Source organism: Vipera berus (genome assembly GCF_964194415.1).
Source record: "Vipera berus genome assembly, chromosome: 9".
Classification (NCBI taxonomy): Eukaryota; Metazoa; Chordata; class Lepidosauria; order Squamata; family Viperidae; genus Vipera; species Vipera berus.
In genome coordinates this window covers 13730334-13749099 of record NC_138212.1, presented here as the reverse complement: position 1 = coordinate 13749099, position 18766 = coordinate 13730334, and the positions used below count along the sequence as shown (strand labels likewise).

Below are 18766 nucleotides of genomic sequence, written 5' to 3'. Positions count from 1 at the left end.
TCAGAACGAAGGCTTGCAACAGAAACCATGGATAATTTAAAAAAAAGTTTCTTCTAACATATTAACAAGAAAAAAGTCAAGGAAACTGTTCCTTGAAGAGAGAAGATGGCAAGGAAATAACAGGCCACAGGGAGAAAGCAGAGCTGCTTAACTCATACTTTGCATCAGTCTTCACACAAAAAGAAACTATAGCCCAACATACCAAAAAAAAAACCACTGCAAAAGACAAATTAGAAACAAAAATTAAAATAAGCAAGAAAATGGTAAGAGAACATCTGTCCGATCTTGACAAATGTAATTCACCGGGGCCTGACAGATTCCTGGAGCATCAGAGAAATACCTGTGGATTGGAAAAGGGCTGATGTGGTTCCCATCTTCAAGAAAGGGGGAAAAATGGACCCAGGAAACTACAGACCAATCAGTTTAACATCAATACCTTGGAAGATCCTAGAAAAGATAATTTAATTTAATAATAATTTAATAATTTTATTTGTATACCGCCCTTCTCCCGAAGGACTCAGGGCGGTGAACAGGGCAAACATATAAAAATACAAAATACAAAAATTAAAAAAGAATTAAACGAGATGCCCAAGTTACAACAATAGATTAAAATACATTTAAAACAACAATAAAATCCAAACCCATCCCCCATCAGGCCAGGCCGGCTTGTTCGAACAAATAAGTCTTCAGATCGCGTCGGAAGGAGCGAAGGTCGGGTGCCACCCGGAGCTCAACCGGCAAACGATTCCATAAATCCGGGGTGCCCACAGAGAAGGACCTCCCCCCTGGGGGCCACCAGACGACATTCTCTAGTTGTCAAAAGACAACTAGAAGCAAACAAAGTCATAACTAGTAGCCAGCACGGGTTTGTTAAAAACAGACCATGCCAAACCAATCTTTATTACATTCTTCGACAAAGTGACTAAACTAATAGACCAGCGAAATACTGTGGATGTAGTATACGACTTCAGTAAGGTATTTGATAAAGTAGACCAGAACCTATTCCTTGGCAAGCTAGAAAAAGGTGGAATAGACAACATTACCACCAGATGGATCTGTACCTGGCTGACAAACCATACTCGATTAATCCTCAACGGCACTACATTCACATAGAGAGAAGTAAGCAGTGGGGTACCACAAGGTTCCGTCTTAGACCCAGTACTTTTCAGTGTCTTCATCAATGACTTAGATGAGGGAATTGAAGGGGAACCCATCAAATTTGCAGATGACACCAAACTGGCAGGAGTAGCCAAAGACAAAATCAGGATCCAAAAAGACTTGACAACTTGAACAATGGGCCCTATCCAACAAAATGAGTTTCAAGGTGGAGAAAAGCAAAGTTTTACATTTAAGCAGGAAAAATCAAAGGTACAAGTACAGATTGGGCAAGACCTGGATTAAAAACAGTAACTGAGAGAGGGACCTATCACTTAACCATGAGCCAGCAGTGTGCAGCAACAGCCAAAAAAGCTAATACAATTCTGGGTTGTATAAACAGAGGCATAGAATTAAGATCACGCGAGGTATTAGTACCATTTTATAAAACCCTAGTACTGGAATACTGTATCACAAAAAAGATGTTGAGAGTTTGGAAAAAATTCAGAGAAGAGCAACTAAGATGATCAAAGGCCTGGAGACTAAAACATACAAAGAACGGCTGCAGGACTTCGGTTTGGCTAGTTTAAAGAAAGGAAATAGGGGAGACATGATAGCAGTGTTCCAGGATTTGAGGGGTTGCCACAAAGAAGAGGGGGTCACGTTATTCACCAAAGTACCAGAGGGCAGGACAAGAAACAACGGTTGGAAACTGATCAAGGAGAGAAGCAACCTGGAATTAAGGAGAAACTTCCTGACAGAACAACTTCCTGGGCACTCCCATCACTGGAGGTTTTTAAAAAGAGGCTAGGCAGTCAGTTGTCTGAGATGGTACAGGTTCTCCTGCTTGAGCAAGGGGCTGGGCTAGAAGACCTCCAAGGTCCCTTCCAGCTCTATTCTCTCCATATTCTGATAGTCCTGGTTATCCTTTGTTACTTAAGTCAAGAAATGAGGATTGAGGGGAGAAACATGTGATTGTGTGGCTGATTCACAGCCTGGCTTTAAAGGTTCATTTATAGCAGCTGGGACAGACGCCTTGACTTGAACAGAGCTTTTGCCTCCATTGCAAGTTGTGGCACATCCATATAGTGTGAATGGGACTAAAGTGTTCTGGCCTGCCTGACAACCGTATTTCCTCTTGATGTTACTTCATTCTTCAGTGTGTCTTAGTGATCACATTCTAACTTTTGTGAAGGCAATAGAGTTTTTTTTAGGGTTTTCTAGTTTCCATGGGAAGTTTTTCAGGATACCAGTGGCAGCATCTCTGTGAGATGTAACAACTCAATTCCCTGATATGAAGGACAGATTAGCCATAGTATTGATAAAAGAAGACTAGGAAACTTTCTCAGCATTAACTGAGATTGTAAAGTTGTAAAAATACATTGCTTAATGTAAAATAGAAACTTCAGAAATTTAGGGGAAAACCTATTAAATATTGTTAATTAAAATTAAACGGAAAGTTGGTATGTTTTTAAAAAAAACTAAACCCCCAGCATCAAATATTAATTTCTAAAAATGTAGAATCCCCCCTCCCCGGTTTTTAGAGACTGAAAATGTTAGGGAGTTACAATTCTTTTTTGGGGGGTGGGGGGGGAGTATGCCCAGAAAAAGATACTGGATAATGGGTAGTATTCTGTGGCCTGGAAAGACCTAAACAGAGCTTTTGAGTAGTTTGCCTTGTGGTCAGATGATGCCATGTCTTTCTCTACTATGGCATCCATTTTGTGAGTGCAGAAATTTCCCCCTCCGTGACAGCCATATTGTGAGAGTACCCATACCATGCTGTCAAAATTCCCAAGGTGCTCTTCAGTTTATAAACATTGGAGACCCTGCCTTATGTTTTTGAAATTGGCTTTTTTATATGCTATTTTATTGAAGTTTAAAAAAAAATCTTCACAAGCTTTATACCATGTTCCTCCCTTCATATTCAGATCCTCAAGATACTATATTAAAAAGCAAATAAAAAAAATAAGCTGGTTGATAAAATGGGTATCACCGGCTGCTGGCATAATGAAAGAAAATGCAGAGCACTTTGAATTGTCAACAAAGCAGGAAAAGTGCTCCACAAACTGAATAGAAGAGCCCCAATGAAACCCAGGAAAACAAACCAGTTAGTATAAATGCAGAATCATTAATTGCCTAAAATCAACTGGGAAAAGGGAAAACCTTCGTGATGCATGAAAATGACCATTGTGTTAGGCAGGGCAGGGGTCTTCAAACTGGCTAGGGCAGGGGTCTTCAAACTCGGCCCTTTTATGACTCGTACTTCAACTCCCAGAATTCCTCAGCCAGGCTGGCTGAGGAATTCTGGGAGTTGAAGTTCATGAGTCATAAAAGGGCCAAGTTTGAAGACCCCTGGGCTAGGGTTTAGCTTCACAGCTAAAACTCTTCTTAAGAAGGATGTCTAACAAAGCAAGTCCACACATAGGAAGTGACAATCCTTAGACTGCTTGTTTCCTGATGGTGTAAGGTTCTATGCCTCAAAAGCAGTACTCTGGGTTGTGCATAGGAAAACACTCAGAAGATATTTTTTTCCAATATAAACATAATACGACAATTCCAACAAGTTTTAGGTATTATTTTGATTGCCATTTCTTAAACTCATTTATAGGATTTATAGGATCCTACTTTTGTGGGATTGGATTTTTTTTCAGGAAAATGTTACATAATGAAAATATTATTAAGATTTCTGTAATAATTTAGAGTGCATTTCAGATAATACACTGTTCTGATAGCTTCTTCTTGTTCAGAATAAACAGATGATAATTTAACAGTTTTACAAGGAAGGTACTGAATGTCTCTTTACCTAAAAAAGCTACAGGCATCTGCTGAGTTGAGAACATCTGAAGTAAGGATAACTCAGATTTATGCAAGACTATTACAAAACCTTTTATATTAAAATTTGAGTTAAATACTTAATAAATAATGAATGCATGCTCATAAAAACACTGCACGGCTTCAGCAGTTCAGTTCAAGGAAGGAGAATGCCATCCGCCATTTTAAGCTGGATCATGTTGCAGTTAACACCGTGTTGACTAACTCTAAATAACAGTTCTGACTTATCTACAAATTTGACTTAGATAGACTTACAGATCTCATTCATATCTTGGGACTGTCTGTACATGATATTGGAAGTAGGTCCTTTTTAGTAGCAGTACCTTGATTGTGGAATTTCTTCCAACGGGAGATGGGATTGGTTCTTGTATTGCATTAGTGTTTTCTTCTATGAGGTTTCAATAACATGATTATTTGTATCTTTGAAACACATCAGTTGTATCATTTTTCCTTTTAAAACTTACACCGTGATGGTGCAGCGGTTAGAATGCAATATTGCAGGCTAGTTCTGCCGACTGCCAGCAGTTTCAATCCTGTCAGGCTCAAGGTTGACTCAGCCTTCCATCCTTCCGAGGTTGGTAAAATGAGGACGCAGATTGGGGGGGGGCAATATGTTGACTCTGTAAACCGCTTAGAGAGGGCTATGAAGTGGAAGTGCTATTGCTTGTGAAGGAAAAAGGAAGGAAGAAAGACAAGAAGGAAGAGAAACAAGGAGAAGGAAGGAAGGCAGCCTGGTGGCGCCATGGTTAGAATACAGAATTGCAGGCTAAACTCTGCCCACTGCCAGCAGTTCGATCCTCTCAGGCTCAAGGTCGACTCAGCCTTCCATCCTTCCGAGGTTGGTAAAATGAGGACCCAGATTGGGGGGGGGCAATATGTTGACTCTGTAAACCACTTAGAGAGGGCTATAAAGCACTATGAAGCGGTATATAAGTTTGTGCTGTTGCTATATTCATTTTCATTGCGCTAGCTAAGTGCAATAGGTGCAGGCTATGGTGGAATACTTCTTTTTCTGCTTTATGAGAGGATCTCAGGAGATTTAGATTTTCTCTCATTGTGTTTTAAGCTGTTGTGTCATTTTTCTAATTGGCCTCTTCCTTCTTTTCCTAGAAATCCAGTTCCTCCACCACTACAAATGAAAAGATTACTAAATTATATGAGCTGGGTGGTGAGCCAGAGAGAAAGATGTGGGTAGATCGTTATTTAGCCTTTGCTGAAGAGAAAGCAATGGGAATGACCAATCTTCCCGCAGTTGGAAGGAAACCTTTAGACCTGTATCGACTCTACATTTCTGTGAAGGAGATTGGAGGGCTGACTCAGGTGAGTAAAGCACAATAGGGTATCCTTGCAGCAGTTTTAGGACGGATACTTGAAGTGGACACTTGAACCCTCTTTTTCCACTTAAAAAGATACCACTGTACAAGCTAGAAAGAAAAGGAAAAAGGAAAAGACTTAAACATAAAAAAACAGAAAACAAAAAGAAAAAATAAGTATACAACAAAGAAAAAGAAAAGAAATTTGAAAAAAAAAATTACTTTCCACTTCATCACAACAAATTGTGGCTAAATCACTAATGATTTCCTTTTAATCCATTGTTAAGCTGAACTACCCCAAAAAGTTTTATTGCCGTCTCTTGTTTATTTTTGACAGGCTGCCGTTATTGCTTTTATTGTACACTTTAGGAAGGGAGTGTTAAGATTTGGATTGAAGGATAATAAAATGAGTTGGCACTTCTGGATTTATGCAGGTTAACAAGAACAAGAAATGGCGGGAGTTGGCTACCAATTTGAACGTGGGCACCTCTAGCAGTGCAGCTAGCTCTCTGAAGAAGCAGTACATCCAGTGTCTCTATGCTTTTGAGTGCAAGATTGAACGAGGTGAAGACCCTCCCCCAGACATCTTTGCAACGGATTCCAAGAAATCACAGACCAAAATACAGCCTCCATCTCCAGGTGAGTCAGTTGCTTTCTACAGCCCACTGAGTATTTTGCCTGTTCCACAACAGATAAATTTCCAGTAGACGGCAGTCTCTGTGAATAAACTGTAGAACGCTCAAAGAATCTTAATTTCCATTGGAACATTTTCAGACTCATTATATACACCTCTTCCTCTGTACATGCTATTTTCATGGATTTCGTTTTTAGACTTTTAAATAGAGAGCTTTCTCCTTGCTCCAGACAAAGTGTTTCTTTTCAAGTAGGGAAAAAAATTGACATATTGGAGTTGTACACTAAGGTAGAAAGAGGTGACAAAGTTATCCAATAGATTTTTCCCATTAGCTTCGGGTATATTGTAACAGATAGAATATCTTCTATTTTAAGACCCAGAATGCATAATCTACTGGGTTACGGTGATGAGTTTAATGTAAAGCCATTCACCGTGGGCCTCTAGTTTGAATACAGAATTATTTCAACGTGTAGCTTATTTCATGCATGTAATGTTTGAAGTAGCAGGCAATGTCTGTGGTCAGAACGTGAATTGTTTTTTATGGTGGAGTCTTCTTTTAGTGATTGCAGTGATTTGGGAGAAGCCAATATATTTTCAAATTAACTCAGATGGAGTAGCAGTTCTACTTTTATCACAAAAGGATTTCTTTAGAAGAGAAATGTTCTTGATTATCTGAGCAGTGGACCAGCAAAACTGTTCCTAATAATAGAGAAAGAAGAGATGAAAGTGAGGGAATAATATCCACCGGATAAAGGATATAGGGTGGGGCTTGGAAGACCAAATTCTAAAAGGGTGGACCAAATGAAGTCTTGAATGGACAGAAGGGGGGAAAAACATTGAAGATCTTGCTCTCTGACTGATCATAGATACTTGATAATTTTCAATAGGTGCAGCCTATTCTTTCTTTTTCCAATCTCAGGATATCTAATAGTTTTGTTATCTCAGCCCCAGAATGACGGGTCCTTCACACTTTTGTCCCTTTGGGTGTGTGTCTTTCTCATTCCATCTTGCTCTGGCTCTGCATTTTAGTGGTGGCAAAGCATTTTGAGTCATTCTTTTGGTGAAAATTAAAGGTGGTATATTAAAGGTACACAGCTAAGCAATATTATATGTTTATGATGTTTCTAGATATGCTAAGTTGGGGATAAAGTTAAAAACTAAACACTACTGTATTCACAAGGGAGCTGAAGAGTCCGCCTGATGCAAGGTCCGGCTGAGTCAACCCAGCCCAGCATTGCCACCTCCTTTTGCTGTTGGCTCTCCTGATTGTTAGGCAAAAATTCTTCTCATCTGTTTGTGTCAACTAAGAGGTGCCAGGGACTTATACATGTGCTTCCTACTATATGATATGCTTGAGCTGTCATTGCTTATTCAGGATAATCCTGGCTGTTTAAAGATTGAACACTGACTACTAAGTTTCCTGCTTGCCCGCACACCTCTTCCATGTCAAGTCCTATTGTGCTTTGTCGTTCATTCGATTTTCTTTTTAAAGGCTAATGCGTGGCTAAGAATGTCTTCATTTTTGGATAGAGCTGATTAGTGCACTGAAGCGCATGTCAGAACAACATCCTTGTATGGGGGGAAAAATACTTGGCTATCCGGAGTCTGGCTCTGTGACGAAAGCGTCATTTTTAGCACATGCCAAACTGGCTTCCTTCTGTTTTGCGGGTTAGATTTGGTCTTCTGGACTGGATCGCTCTTCTCTTGTACTCTGCCACTGGTTTTTGTTTTTTTTAGCCTTTCTGGCATTGGTTATGAATGAATAGCCCCATGCGCCTTGGGAAGTACAGCCAGTTAGACTCGAGTTCAGAGTGTATGGAATTGGCACCCTTCCAGCAGTTTGTAAATTTGTGAGTTGGGAGGGACAGCAGGGGGTGGGGAGGAAGAACAAATGGCAGGGAGGCCGGGAATGCCTCGAAACCTCTTCCTGCTGATGTCAGTGTATTAGAATGCAGCTGAGACTTTGCTTCTTGGATTCCCAGGGGACAGGAAGGGAGCTGAAAAGCTAATGAATGGGGAGAAGGGTGGGGGAGGGGTTATGAATGAAGCTCCCCGCTGGGCTTGGCGCTGCCCTGCCTTCTCCAGAGAGGCTCCCAGACTGGGAGGGAGCCGCGGAGCAGAGGGAGAGGGTGCCCTGAAGGTGGGGCATAAACAAACATGACCTGCACATGACCTCTAGAGGATTTTAATGAAAAGCTGAAATGACTCATCAGCTTGCCAGGCTAGGCGAGGGATATCGGTGCTGAAATGGTAACGAATGGAAATCTTAAATTGAGAGTTTGACTCTGGCTAGCTGCTAGGAGGAGTACCACAGACCCCAGCCAGGGGACCCTCGAGGCAGTAGAGGGAGCGCATCAGCCGATTCGTTCTTTGCTATCTCCCGGTTTTTCAGACTTTTTAAAAATGGTCTCGCATCAAGAGAAATTAGGTAGCCTTTCTAATCTCTCTTGTTTCTTGCCATGTAGATTTGTTTGGGGCAAATTTTGTGGGTTCTTGTGACTTGGACTATGTTTCGAGGCTTTAGAGTAATAGTGAGCATTGACCCCTACCAACAAGATATTACAAGACATCGACTTGCCCTTCCTTATTTTTTGCGGAAGACCACCCCACCACCACCACCACCCCTATGTTCACTACCCTATTTCTCCTTGTAGGTAATAGTCTGCACATAATAAGATATTTGAGTAGCACGTTTTCTAGTTAAAATTACGAATGCCCTCTCTCGTAATCAGTTAAAATTTAACTGATCCTGCTGCGAGTGAATCTGCACAAGGAATTGTATAACGTGTAATCTCTTCTTTCCTATTCATATGTTCACTGTGTTTGGGGTTTTGCACAGCACCTTCAAATTACCATGTAGCTGATGGCTGTCTTCTCTGTTTGCAGCGGGTTCAGGCTCCATGCAAGGTCCTCAGACACCTCAGTCCACTAGCAGCTCCATGGCTGAAGGAGGAGACTTGAAGCCCCCAACTCCTGCATCTACACCACATAGTCAAATGGCACCTTTGCAAGGCATCAGGTAATCCCCAGTCTGCTTTCTACTGCTATACCAATAAATGTAACAACTTCTGGTGATTTGTTACAGCCTTGGTAATAGAGTACCAAACTGGAATTGTGAATTGGTTGCAGTGGTGTTCAACTTTTAAGTTAAATGAAGGCTATTGCTAAGCACATTGGTTTGTGCTTAAATTGTAAGCTGCCCTGAGTCTTCGGAGAAGGGCGGGATATAAATGGGATTAAAATAATAAAAAAATAAAATAAAATGTTCCTCCTTTTGTTGGATCAGGAGTAACTCAGTAGGCCTTCAGGATGCCTTTCCCGACGGTAGTGACCCTACGTTCCAGAAGAGGAACTCCATGACTCCAAATCCAGGGTACCAGCCCAGCATGAATACTTCCGACATGATGGGTCGCATGTCCTATGAGCCAAATAAGGATCCATATGGCACTATGAGAAAAGGTGATGGTGTCTTTTATACCCCAGCATGTATCCATTAAAACTGCTTGAGCCTCCTAAATCAATGAAAACACCTCTGAGATTTACCCATCTCTGCCCAATAAAACATCATATTTATTCATCTTCCATTTGGGTCTTGGATTTTGTAGGCTGATCATTTACATTTTCTCCTTTTAGGAAGTGATCCCTTTATGTCCTCAGGGCAAGTTCCCAACAGTGGTATGGGAGATCCTTATAATCGTGCTACAGGTCCAGGGATGAGTAACATGGCTATGGGACCGAGGCAACATTATCCTTACAGCCATTTCGAAAGAGTGAGGTTAGTATTAGCACTGATTCTACCTTGCTGTACCACATACTTCTCAATTAAGCATATTTTCTTATTTGGTAAGTTTATTCATTTTAATTCCATTGCCATCAGCAAGAAAGAAAACTTTTCAAATTCCAGTGTTCGTATACCTGAGAATTAGCCTTGCATGTGTTTGTAAAAAAGCAAGTAAATGGTAAGAGGACTGAATTACAAGCAAATAAAAGGTTTGAAGGATGGTACTATTACATCAGTATGACTAGAAGTTGTAAAGGATCAGGTACTATTTTATCTGTTTCCTGAGAGAGCAAGTACGAACCACTCCAGACTTTTAAATGCAGAGTCTAAAAAAGGTCTTTAAAACCCCCAATATATATCCAACATCTGAGTGACTTGTTAAATTATACCTAAAGTTGCACAACACAGCAAAACCTGGGTGTAAACAAGAGTTGTGTAGCCTATAAGATTTTATTACTAGTAGCAGTGCTCTCTCTGAGGCTTTAACTTCCATAAAGGAGGCCTAAAATTATTTCTTGTAAGTGTAGCTGTTTTCTTACTATAGAACTGAAGCAGGTATGGGACCTGAAGCCAGCTTGGGAACTGGAACAGCCCAGCCCAACATCTTGCCTTCCACTCCGGATTCAGGAATGTATTCTCCAAGCCGCTATTCTCAACAACCACAGCAACGGTAAGTTCCAATAGCTGCTCTCCATAGGTGGGCTTCATACTATTTGTTGTATCTGGGGATTTAAAAAATATTGGTTTTTTCCCCTTATAGGCATGATTCCTTTAGCAATCACTTTCCTACTCAAGGTACATCCTCTGGCAGTCCCTTTCCTAGCCAACAGTCCACCTTATATCAGGCACAGCAGCAGGTAAGCTCCCAACATTTCCAAAACTTGTTTGAAAAGAGAGCCTTAATAGTTGTGATCTGATGAGGAATCGTAAAGTGCAAGGCAATATCGTTTGCAAGAAAGTGTGACTTAGTGTCACAAAGACCAGACTTCTTTGGGTCAAGACCGGGAGGAATATTTGTAGGACTTAATTGAAGCTTTCAGGTTTCATGTTTTGGACAGGAAACAAAACAACGGCATTCTTCAATAAAGAAGCTTTGCCTCATTACGGTAATCTTTGCATGCTAGCCGTATATATAATGGACATTTGCATTGATCTGCAATTAGAGATCTAAAATATAATTGCATGTCACTTGGATGCAAGGATATTTATGATCATCAAACTTAGTTACTCAGGGTTTCCCCTTGGGAATGCTTTATTATGAAGACTGAAAAGTTCCTACCAGAGCTTCTGTTTGAAAGGTTTTTTTCCCTATTTGCCACGGAGATTTTTCTTGTTTCTGCCATAATTCCACACACATTTGTTTTGCCATAAATTATTTCTCTTGTCTGAAGCCACATGGATAAAGACAAGGCTATCCATATCAGAGCGGATCAAGTATATTGTATCCTGGTGGGAAAGATTTTGAAACCAAGCAGCATAATTTAATCATAGAATTTGCAACAAGTTCTCAAACTGTGTTTGAGATTTGATAACTATCCCAAAGGAGACCATGTAAATCTCGAAAAGTACTTTGGTGTTATCCTGAATGCAGCCATTCTATATTTTTATATTTAAAGGATTTTGTCAGCTCTTCAGCCAAAAAGATTTCAGCATATGTGGAAGATACAGAATGAGGCTTTATGCTTAGGATGGTCTCCTTGGAATCTGTTACTTGTCACTCCCAACCCAGACACCTCCTTTCGTTCTTCATAGAGGATTTCACAACCAGGTGCTCTTTTGGGAGGAGTAGTTCATTTTGGTCCAAAGAGAGAATCTAGATTGAAGCTTCAAGTATCATCACATCATCATGATTCACTAGAATGCTCTTCTAGGAGGAATCAAAATATTCATAGAAGGACTTATGGATACTATGATTGGTACTATAGAACTGAGAGCTGCTTGTGAATAGCCAATTCTCTTTTTTTTTCCCCTCAGAACTACAAGAGAACAATGGATGGCAACTATGGTCCACCTGCCAAAAGACATGAAGGGGAGATATATAACGTACCATATAGCACAGGCCAAGGACAGGCCCAGCAACAGCTCCCTCCAGCACAAACCCAACAAACAAGCCAGCCACAAACAGCTCAACCTTCCCCACAGCAGGAGATGTATAACCAGTATGGTGGGAATACATACTCTGCTGCAGATCGCCGGCCTGCTGCTGGGCCTCAGAACCAGTTCCCATTCCAGTTTGGCAGAGAGAGGGTCTCTGCTCCCCCTGGTTCCAGCACGCAGCAAAGCATGCCTCCTCAGATGATAGGTGGCCCCATACAGTCCACTCCGGAAGGCCCACAACAGGGCACCATGTGGCAAGGGCGTAACGATATGGGTTACAGCTATCCAAATCGGCAGAGCACTGGCTCTGCGCCCCAAGGGTCTGCCTATCATGGAGTGAATCGAACCGAAGAAATGTTACATCCAGATCAGAGGGTTAACCATGAGGGACCCTGGCCTTCTCATGGCAACCGCCAGCCTCCCTACGGTCCTTCTGCCCCCGTGCCCCCAATGACCAGGCCGCCACAGCCTAACTACCAGGCCCAACCCAGCATGCAGAATCACATTCCTCAGGTATCTAGTCCAGCACCTCTTCCCAGGCCGGTGGAAAACCGCACCTCTCCAAGTAAATCTTCATTCCTCCATTCGGGAATGAAGATGCAGAAGGCTGGGCCTCCTGTTCCAGCCTCACATGTAACACCAGCAGCTGTCCAACCTCCTATGATACGACGGGACATCACTTTCCCGCCTGGCTCAGTGGAAGCTACACAACCAGTGCTGAAGCAGAGGCGGCGCCTGACCATGAAAGATATCGGTAATTGAGTTGCTTATCCTAACCAGTGGTGTTTCCTGGTTACAAGTAGTGATGCTGGCTATTATATCCAAGGAAGGATTAGCAAAGCCTGAGAGGCCATTGAACAGCTGTTGTTCATGGCTACTGTGCCTAGATTCATGCTGCTGGAATCCCAGTAAGGCTTGGTGGATGTTGGGATTAGTTCACAAAGATTCCTTGTGAGTACAGGTAGTCCTTGTTTAGTGACTGTTGTGATGAAAAAGTAATGTTACGATCAATCTTCACATTTATGACCTTCAAGTCTATAAAGCAAAAGAAAACCGAAGTCAGAGCACAGTTGCTGTTTCGCTTAGTTTTAGTCACCACTTTGTTTCATTACCAAGTTGCTGTTCCCAATTGTGATTGCTAAATGAAGGCTACCTGTACAGGTGTGATTGGTCTAGCCAATTAAATGAGATTCTTTTAGCTTCTTGTAGAAGTTGGAAAGCAGGATTTGATGCAGTTTCATTTTATTTCGGGTACTGATAAGTATCAAATTCGGTTTTGGGCACTGCAGGAACTCCTGAAGCATGGAGAGTGATGATGTCTCTAAAGTCTGGGTTACTGGCTGAAAGTACATGGGCCTTAGATACCATAAACATCCTGCTCTATGATGACAACAGCATAATGACCTTCAACCTCAGCCAGGTGGGTTGACAACTTCTGATAAGAGGGCTTTAAAAGTCCAAAATTTGATTAGAAGGTATGGGCAAGTTGATACAGGAGTCTGCCTCTTATATGAGTAAGTAGTGTGCATTCTGAACATTGACTGGCTTCATATAAAGCCATGGTGTCAAGAACCCAGGGTGACATGTGGAGTTACTTCTGAGTACTTCCTTTATTGATGCTCACCTACAATTGTATCTCGCCATACTAAAGCAATTATCTGCAATAACTATAGATATATAGATTATTACGAAGGGTTCAATCTTGCCCCTTTCCTGCCTACCAGACATTTCAAAGAGACATTTGTCTCTTTGCCCTCTGGGGAGGAGGAGCTCCTCTCTTACGATCCTGACTACATTCTAGCATACATGGGTTACTTAAATGTTTGTTGAATAAACCATAATTAGCAGAGTTTATACTTACATGCTATAAATCAGACATGTCAAACACAAGGCCCGGGGGCCAGATCCGGCACGCGAAGTGGTTTCATGTGGCCCGCGAAGCCATCCTGGAAACAGTGAGGGAACGGCCCCCACTGCCTTGGCCCTGGCCCAGAGACCCTCAGATCTGTCCCACTCCTGCCCAGGCCCCCATAGGCAGCCTTGATGCGAACGATGTAGAGCTGGCCACGCCCACCCAGTAGGCCATATGCACTCTGGCCACGCCCACCCAGTAGGCCACACCCACCCTGGCCATACCCACCCGGCCCCCTGTATGAAACTTGGGCATTTTGAGAGTGGTTTAAAATAAAATTTCTAGCCTTCACAGGCTGAAACAAGTCAGAAAAGTTTCAGTTATCTGTTCATTGCCAAATCAGTTCTGTTTACCTACTGATTTTTTGCAATTCCAGAATTCCTAGCTCGTATTACTAAGTGTCTTGCTGGCATGGAAATGTAGGAACTGCAATCCATTACTTCTGAATGACACTACTTGAAAGAAAGCTGTGGTACAGTTTTTCATCCTGGCTGCTTTTTAATAACTAGAAAGAAAAAAAAATCTGCAAAGTAACGTAACCTGAGGAAATTAGCCTTGATACGGGGTCAGGAGAGTTCAACTTTTATCTGAGCATCATTATATCAATGCTAGTTATAATGCAGCCCAAGGCCTTCTGAAAACAACACTTCTTGGTTCAGAACGCCCTGAAAGTACGACGACTCAGGTCACATACACTCAGCTGTCCTTTTCTACAGAACAAAGGAACTTGAAATACCTTAGAATCCCTAACAGTTACGTCGTTTTCTTTCACTTTCTGAAATGCATCTTACAAAACGAACTCTACAAGTTTGCACCATGATACATTCAGTATAATTGATCCAGCAAACTGCTTGGAAACTATTCTTTCCCTACCATTTTCTTTAAAAAAAACAACAAAAAAAACTGATTCTAAGTTTCTAACGTTAGTTGTGATATTTGATTTACTTCTGAATGAATAACAAAAATGAGGCTGAGTTTACTATAGAGTAACCAGTGAAGTTCAGCCCTTGTTCATTCATAAGATCTAGACAGAATTCTCCTGAGTGCTACTAATTTAGGGTTATCTGCTCTGCTTTAGTAAGGGGAAATGCTTAGATATGCCAAAACCTGTCCCTTGCTTTAGATACTAGTTCTTAGATTATCATCAGGAGCCATACATTCCAGTGTGTGACACTCGCGCTGTGAGGGAGATGGACAGTTTAAAAATATGATAAATAAAGGTTAAAATTTAGTTTACCTCCAAAGAAGGAAGTTGAAGCAGATTGAACACTATCTGATTTATTTTCTGAACCATCTCTCAGGAGATCTGGCTTCCCCCCCCCCCATGCTTAATTTGAGCGTGTGAAATTATCTCAATTTCTGGATGCATTTAGCTCATTGTTCTTAACTCGTAACTGTCAACGACAGTGAGAGGATTCCTCTGAGTGTAGTTTTTTTAAAACAGCAATGGGCAAGACTTGTGGCGTGGGATATTTATTTATTTATTCGTTTCGATTTATATACCGCCCTTTTCCCGAAGGACTCAGGGCGGTTTACAGGGCAAATTAAAACAGTGCAATGTACAAATTAAAATAAAATTAGATTAATAGCCCCAAAACATATTCCTTTGGGGGTATAATTTCTAGTCTCTGGAAAGAATGGGCAAGGACAAGATTTACTGACCTGGGGCAGGATTAAGGACCACTATGGGATTATATTGAGTGAACTGTGAACACGACAAAATGGATGCTATTTGCATAAAAAAGGGGGTTGTTTAGGTGACCATCTAACGGTCTGAAATTTCTGTACTTAACTTGTGTATATTGTGCTTCTTTTAACCTGCTCGGATGTCTTATTTGTTTTCCAGCTGCCAGGATTGTTGGAACTATTGGTGGAATATTTCCGACGTTGCCTCATTGAAATCTTTGGAATCCTGAAGGAATACGAAGTGGGCGATCCAGGGCAAAGAACTCTGTTGGATCCTGAAAGGTGTTGCCAGTCTTCAAATTCTCCTGAAGGAGTGGAGAAAGAAGAGCCACAGAATTCTAACTGCGAGGTGGAGGAAGAGGAGGAGGAAGGGGAGGAAGAGGCTGCCTTTGCAAATAAAGTCACAGCACCTCTAGAAAGTAACGAGGAGAAGCTAGTCAGTAAATTTGACAAACTTCCAGTCAAGATAGTGCAGAAGAACGATCCATTCGTAGTAGATTATTCAGATAAGCTTGGCCGGGTGCAGGAATTTGAGAGTGGACTGTTGCACTGGCGGATTGGTGGGGGAGACACCACTGAACACATCCAGACCCACTTTGAAAGCAAATTGGAGTTATCACTGACTCATAAACGAGCTTCCTGCAACTCTGTTTTGAGAAAACGCTCTGTAGCCGAGGGCAACCCTGTCACTCAAGAGGGAGAGTCCTCTGCACCTGATGGTCCTCCGGAGAAGAGGATAACAGCTACTATGGATGACATGCTTTCAGTCCGACCAGGCTCCTTGGCAGAAGAGGAGGTCAAAAATGTGGAGGTAACGAAGGAAAGCAGCAAATTTCCATTTGGCATTAGTCCAGCTCAGAGCCATAGAAATATCAAAATATTGGAGGACGAACCTCACAGTAAAGATGAAACGCCCCTCTGCACACTTCTGGACTGGCAGGACTCGCTGTCTAAACGCTGCATCTGTGTATCTAACATCATCAGGAGTTTATCGTTTGTGCCAGGCAATGATTTTGAGATGTCAAAACATCCTGGTCTGCTGTTGATCCTGGGGAAACTGATTCTCTTGCACCATAAGCACCCAGAACGCAAACAGGCACCCCTGACGTATGAGAAGGAAGAGGAGCAGGACCAAGGAGTGAGCTGCAACAAAGTGGAGTGGTGGTGGGACTGCCTGGAGATGCTGCGTGAAAACACTTTGGTCACGCTGGCCAACATCTCTGGCCAGTTGGACCTTTCTCCCTATCCAGAGAGCATCTGTTTGCCTATACTGGATGGACTTCTCCATTGGGCAGTGTGTCCTTCAGCAGAAGCCCAAGACCCTTTTCCAACCCTTGGGCCTAATGCTGTCCTCTCGCCTCAGAGACTGGTTTTGGAAACCCTCAGCAAACTCAGCATCCAGGACAACAATGTGGATTTGATCCTTGCAACGCCACCTTTTAGTCGCTTGGAGAAACTCTACAGCACCATGGTGCGTTTTCTTAGTGACCGAAAGAATCCCGTATGTCGGGAGATGGCTGTGGTACTACTGGCCAATTTGGCACAGGGTGACAGCTTGGCAGCTAGAGCCATTGCCGTGCAGAAGGGCAGCATTGGCAATTTGTTGGGCTTTCTGGAGGATAGCCTGGCAGCTACTCAGTTCCAGCAGAGCCAAGCCAGCTTGATGCACATGCAGAACCCTCCCTTTGAGCCGACCAGTGTGGACATGATGCGTCGGGCAGCTCGTGCGCTGCTCGCCCTGGCCAAAGTGGACGAGAACCACTCAGAGTTCACGTTATACGAATCACGGCTGTTGGACATCTCCGTGTCACCTCTGATGAACTCATTGGTTTCACAAGTTATTTGTGATGTACTGTTTTTAATTGGCCAATCATGACAGCCGTGGGATGCCTATACCCCCTTTGTGTGTGTGTGTGTGAATGGAGGACTTAGAAACTGATTGTTGCCCTTTATTTATGCAAAACCACCTCAGAATCCACTGTCTGCCCTGCGCTGTCCTGCTTCTACCTTGGGGAAAAGATATTCCCCCCTGCCCTCACCTCTGCCCTTCAGATCTATCCTAACCCCCTGTTCAAGGAGACAAAAGTTCTGCCTACATTTAAAAAAAAGACTTTTTTTATTTTAACCAAAGTTGCTGTTGTTTACAGTGAGTTTGGGGAAAAAAAACTTTGTCCTGTTAACGCATCGACAGGCACTACTTTCATAGCTGTTTTTAATGGTAAACTCTGAAGGACAAAAAGTGACTGCTGAACTCTTTGTGTGGTTTATCGTTGTACATTCACAATCTTGCAGGAACCAAGAAGCTACCAGTTGTTGACAGACCTTGTCCAATGGAGGCCTGTGCAGTAGAGTGTAGAACTTCATGTACTGTACACCTTAAACTGTAAACATACTGTAATAATGTCTCACATTGAAGAAGAAAAAAAAAGCTGGATCAGCAGCAAACTGTAGTTTTTAAAAATGTTTTTAGTTAATGTTGAGGAGAAAAAAAGGCTTTTCCCCCAAAGTATCATGTGTGAACCTACAACACCCTGACCTCTTTCTCTCTTCCTCCTTGATTGTATGAATAACCCTGAGATCACCTCTTAGAACTGGTTTTAACCTTTAGCTGCAGCCTGACAGCTGCCAGGTGTGTATATATATATATGATGTTGTACATTGCACATGCCCTCAGATTCCTTGCAGTTTTGTTCCCCTTTTCCCTGCCACCCCTTTATAGTATGACGAGTTAAACAAGTTGATGACCTGCAAAAGCGAGACACCAATTATTTAATCTCTTGCCAGAAATCTTTCTTTCTCTTTCTCTCTCTTCCCCACCCCCACCCCCTTTCTTTTGCCTCTGGAGGATGCTGTACAGGTCTGTGTATAAAGTCATTGCTGTCTCAGCAGCCAATCAACTTATAGTTTTATTTTCCTGGGGTTTTTTTTGTTTCTTTTCCTTTCTAATCGAGGTGTGAAAAAGTTCTAGGTTCAGTTGAAGTTCCTGATGAAGAAACACAATTAAATTTTTTCAGTGATGAATTCTGCATATTTGTATTTCAGACGATGTAGCTAAAAACTTGATGTAAATTCCTCCCTTTTTCCTTTTTTGGCTTAATGAATATCATTTATTCAGTATGAAATCTTTATACTATATGTTCCACGTGTTAAGAATAAATGTACATTAAATCTTGGTAAGATGTTTGTGAGGGTTTTCATTCTCAGTGATCATATAAGCCACTTTTTGGCATCCTAATATCAACCAGATGTAATCTAGATGTTTCTCTAGGAAAAAAATACTTTTAAAACAATACTCATTTTCAAAGTAAAGATGTATTTATTTAGCATAAATAAATGCACAATTAAAAATTTGAATACATAAATGGCTAGGATTTGTTTGTAAAATCAGGGAAGAGTTGCTTTGAATATAATAC

At 41.8% G+C, this 18766-nt stretch overlaps 1 protein-coding gene across 1 annotated transcript in view; it reads left to right on the top strand.

Annotated features, from left to right (window-relative positions):
• ARID1A (AT-rich interaction domain 1A) overlaps positions 1-18526 on the top strand; it is a gene marked incomplete at its 5' end in the record, with an annotated part of 89941 nt that extends 71415 nt beyond the window's left edge. The window contains 10 exons of the mRNA XM_081335033.1: positions 5041-5250; positions 5678-5882; positions 8764-8896; positions 9164-9336; positions 9511-9652; positions 10203-10328; positions 10419-10515; positions 11633-12509; positions 13045-13175; positions 15514-18526. Of these exons, the coding sequence (XP_081191159.1) occupies positions 5041-5250; positions 5678-5882; positions 8764-8896; positions 9164-9336; positions 9511-9652; positions 10203-10328; positions 10419-10515; positions 11633-12509; positions 13045-13175; positions 15514-17229 (3810 nt within the window). The 3' untranslated portion in view covers positions 17230-18526. The remainder of the gene's footprint in view (positions 1-5040; positions 5251-5677; positions 5883-8763; positions 8897-9163; positions 9337-9510; positions 9653-10202; positions 10329-10418; positions 10516-11632; positions 12510-13044; positions 13176-15513) is intronic.
• Positions 18527-18766: the final 240 nt, after the last annotated feature.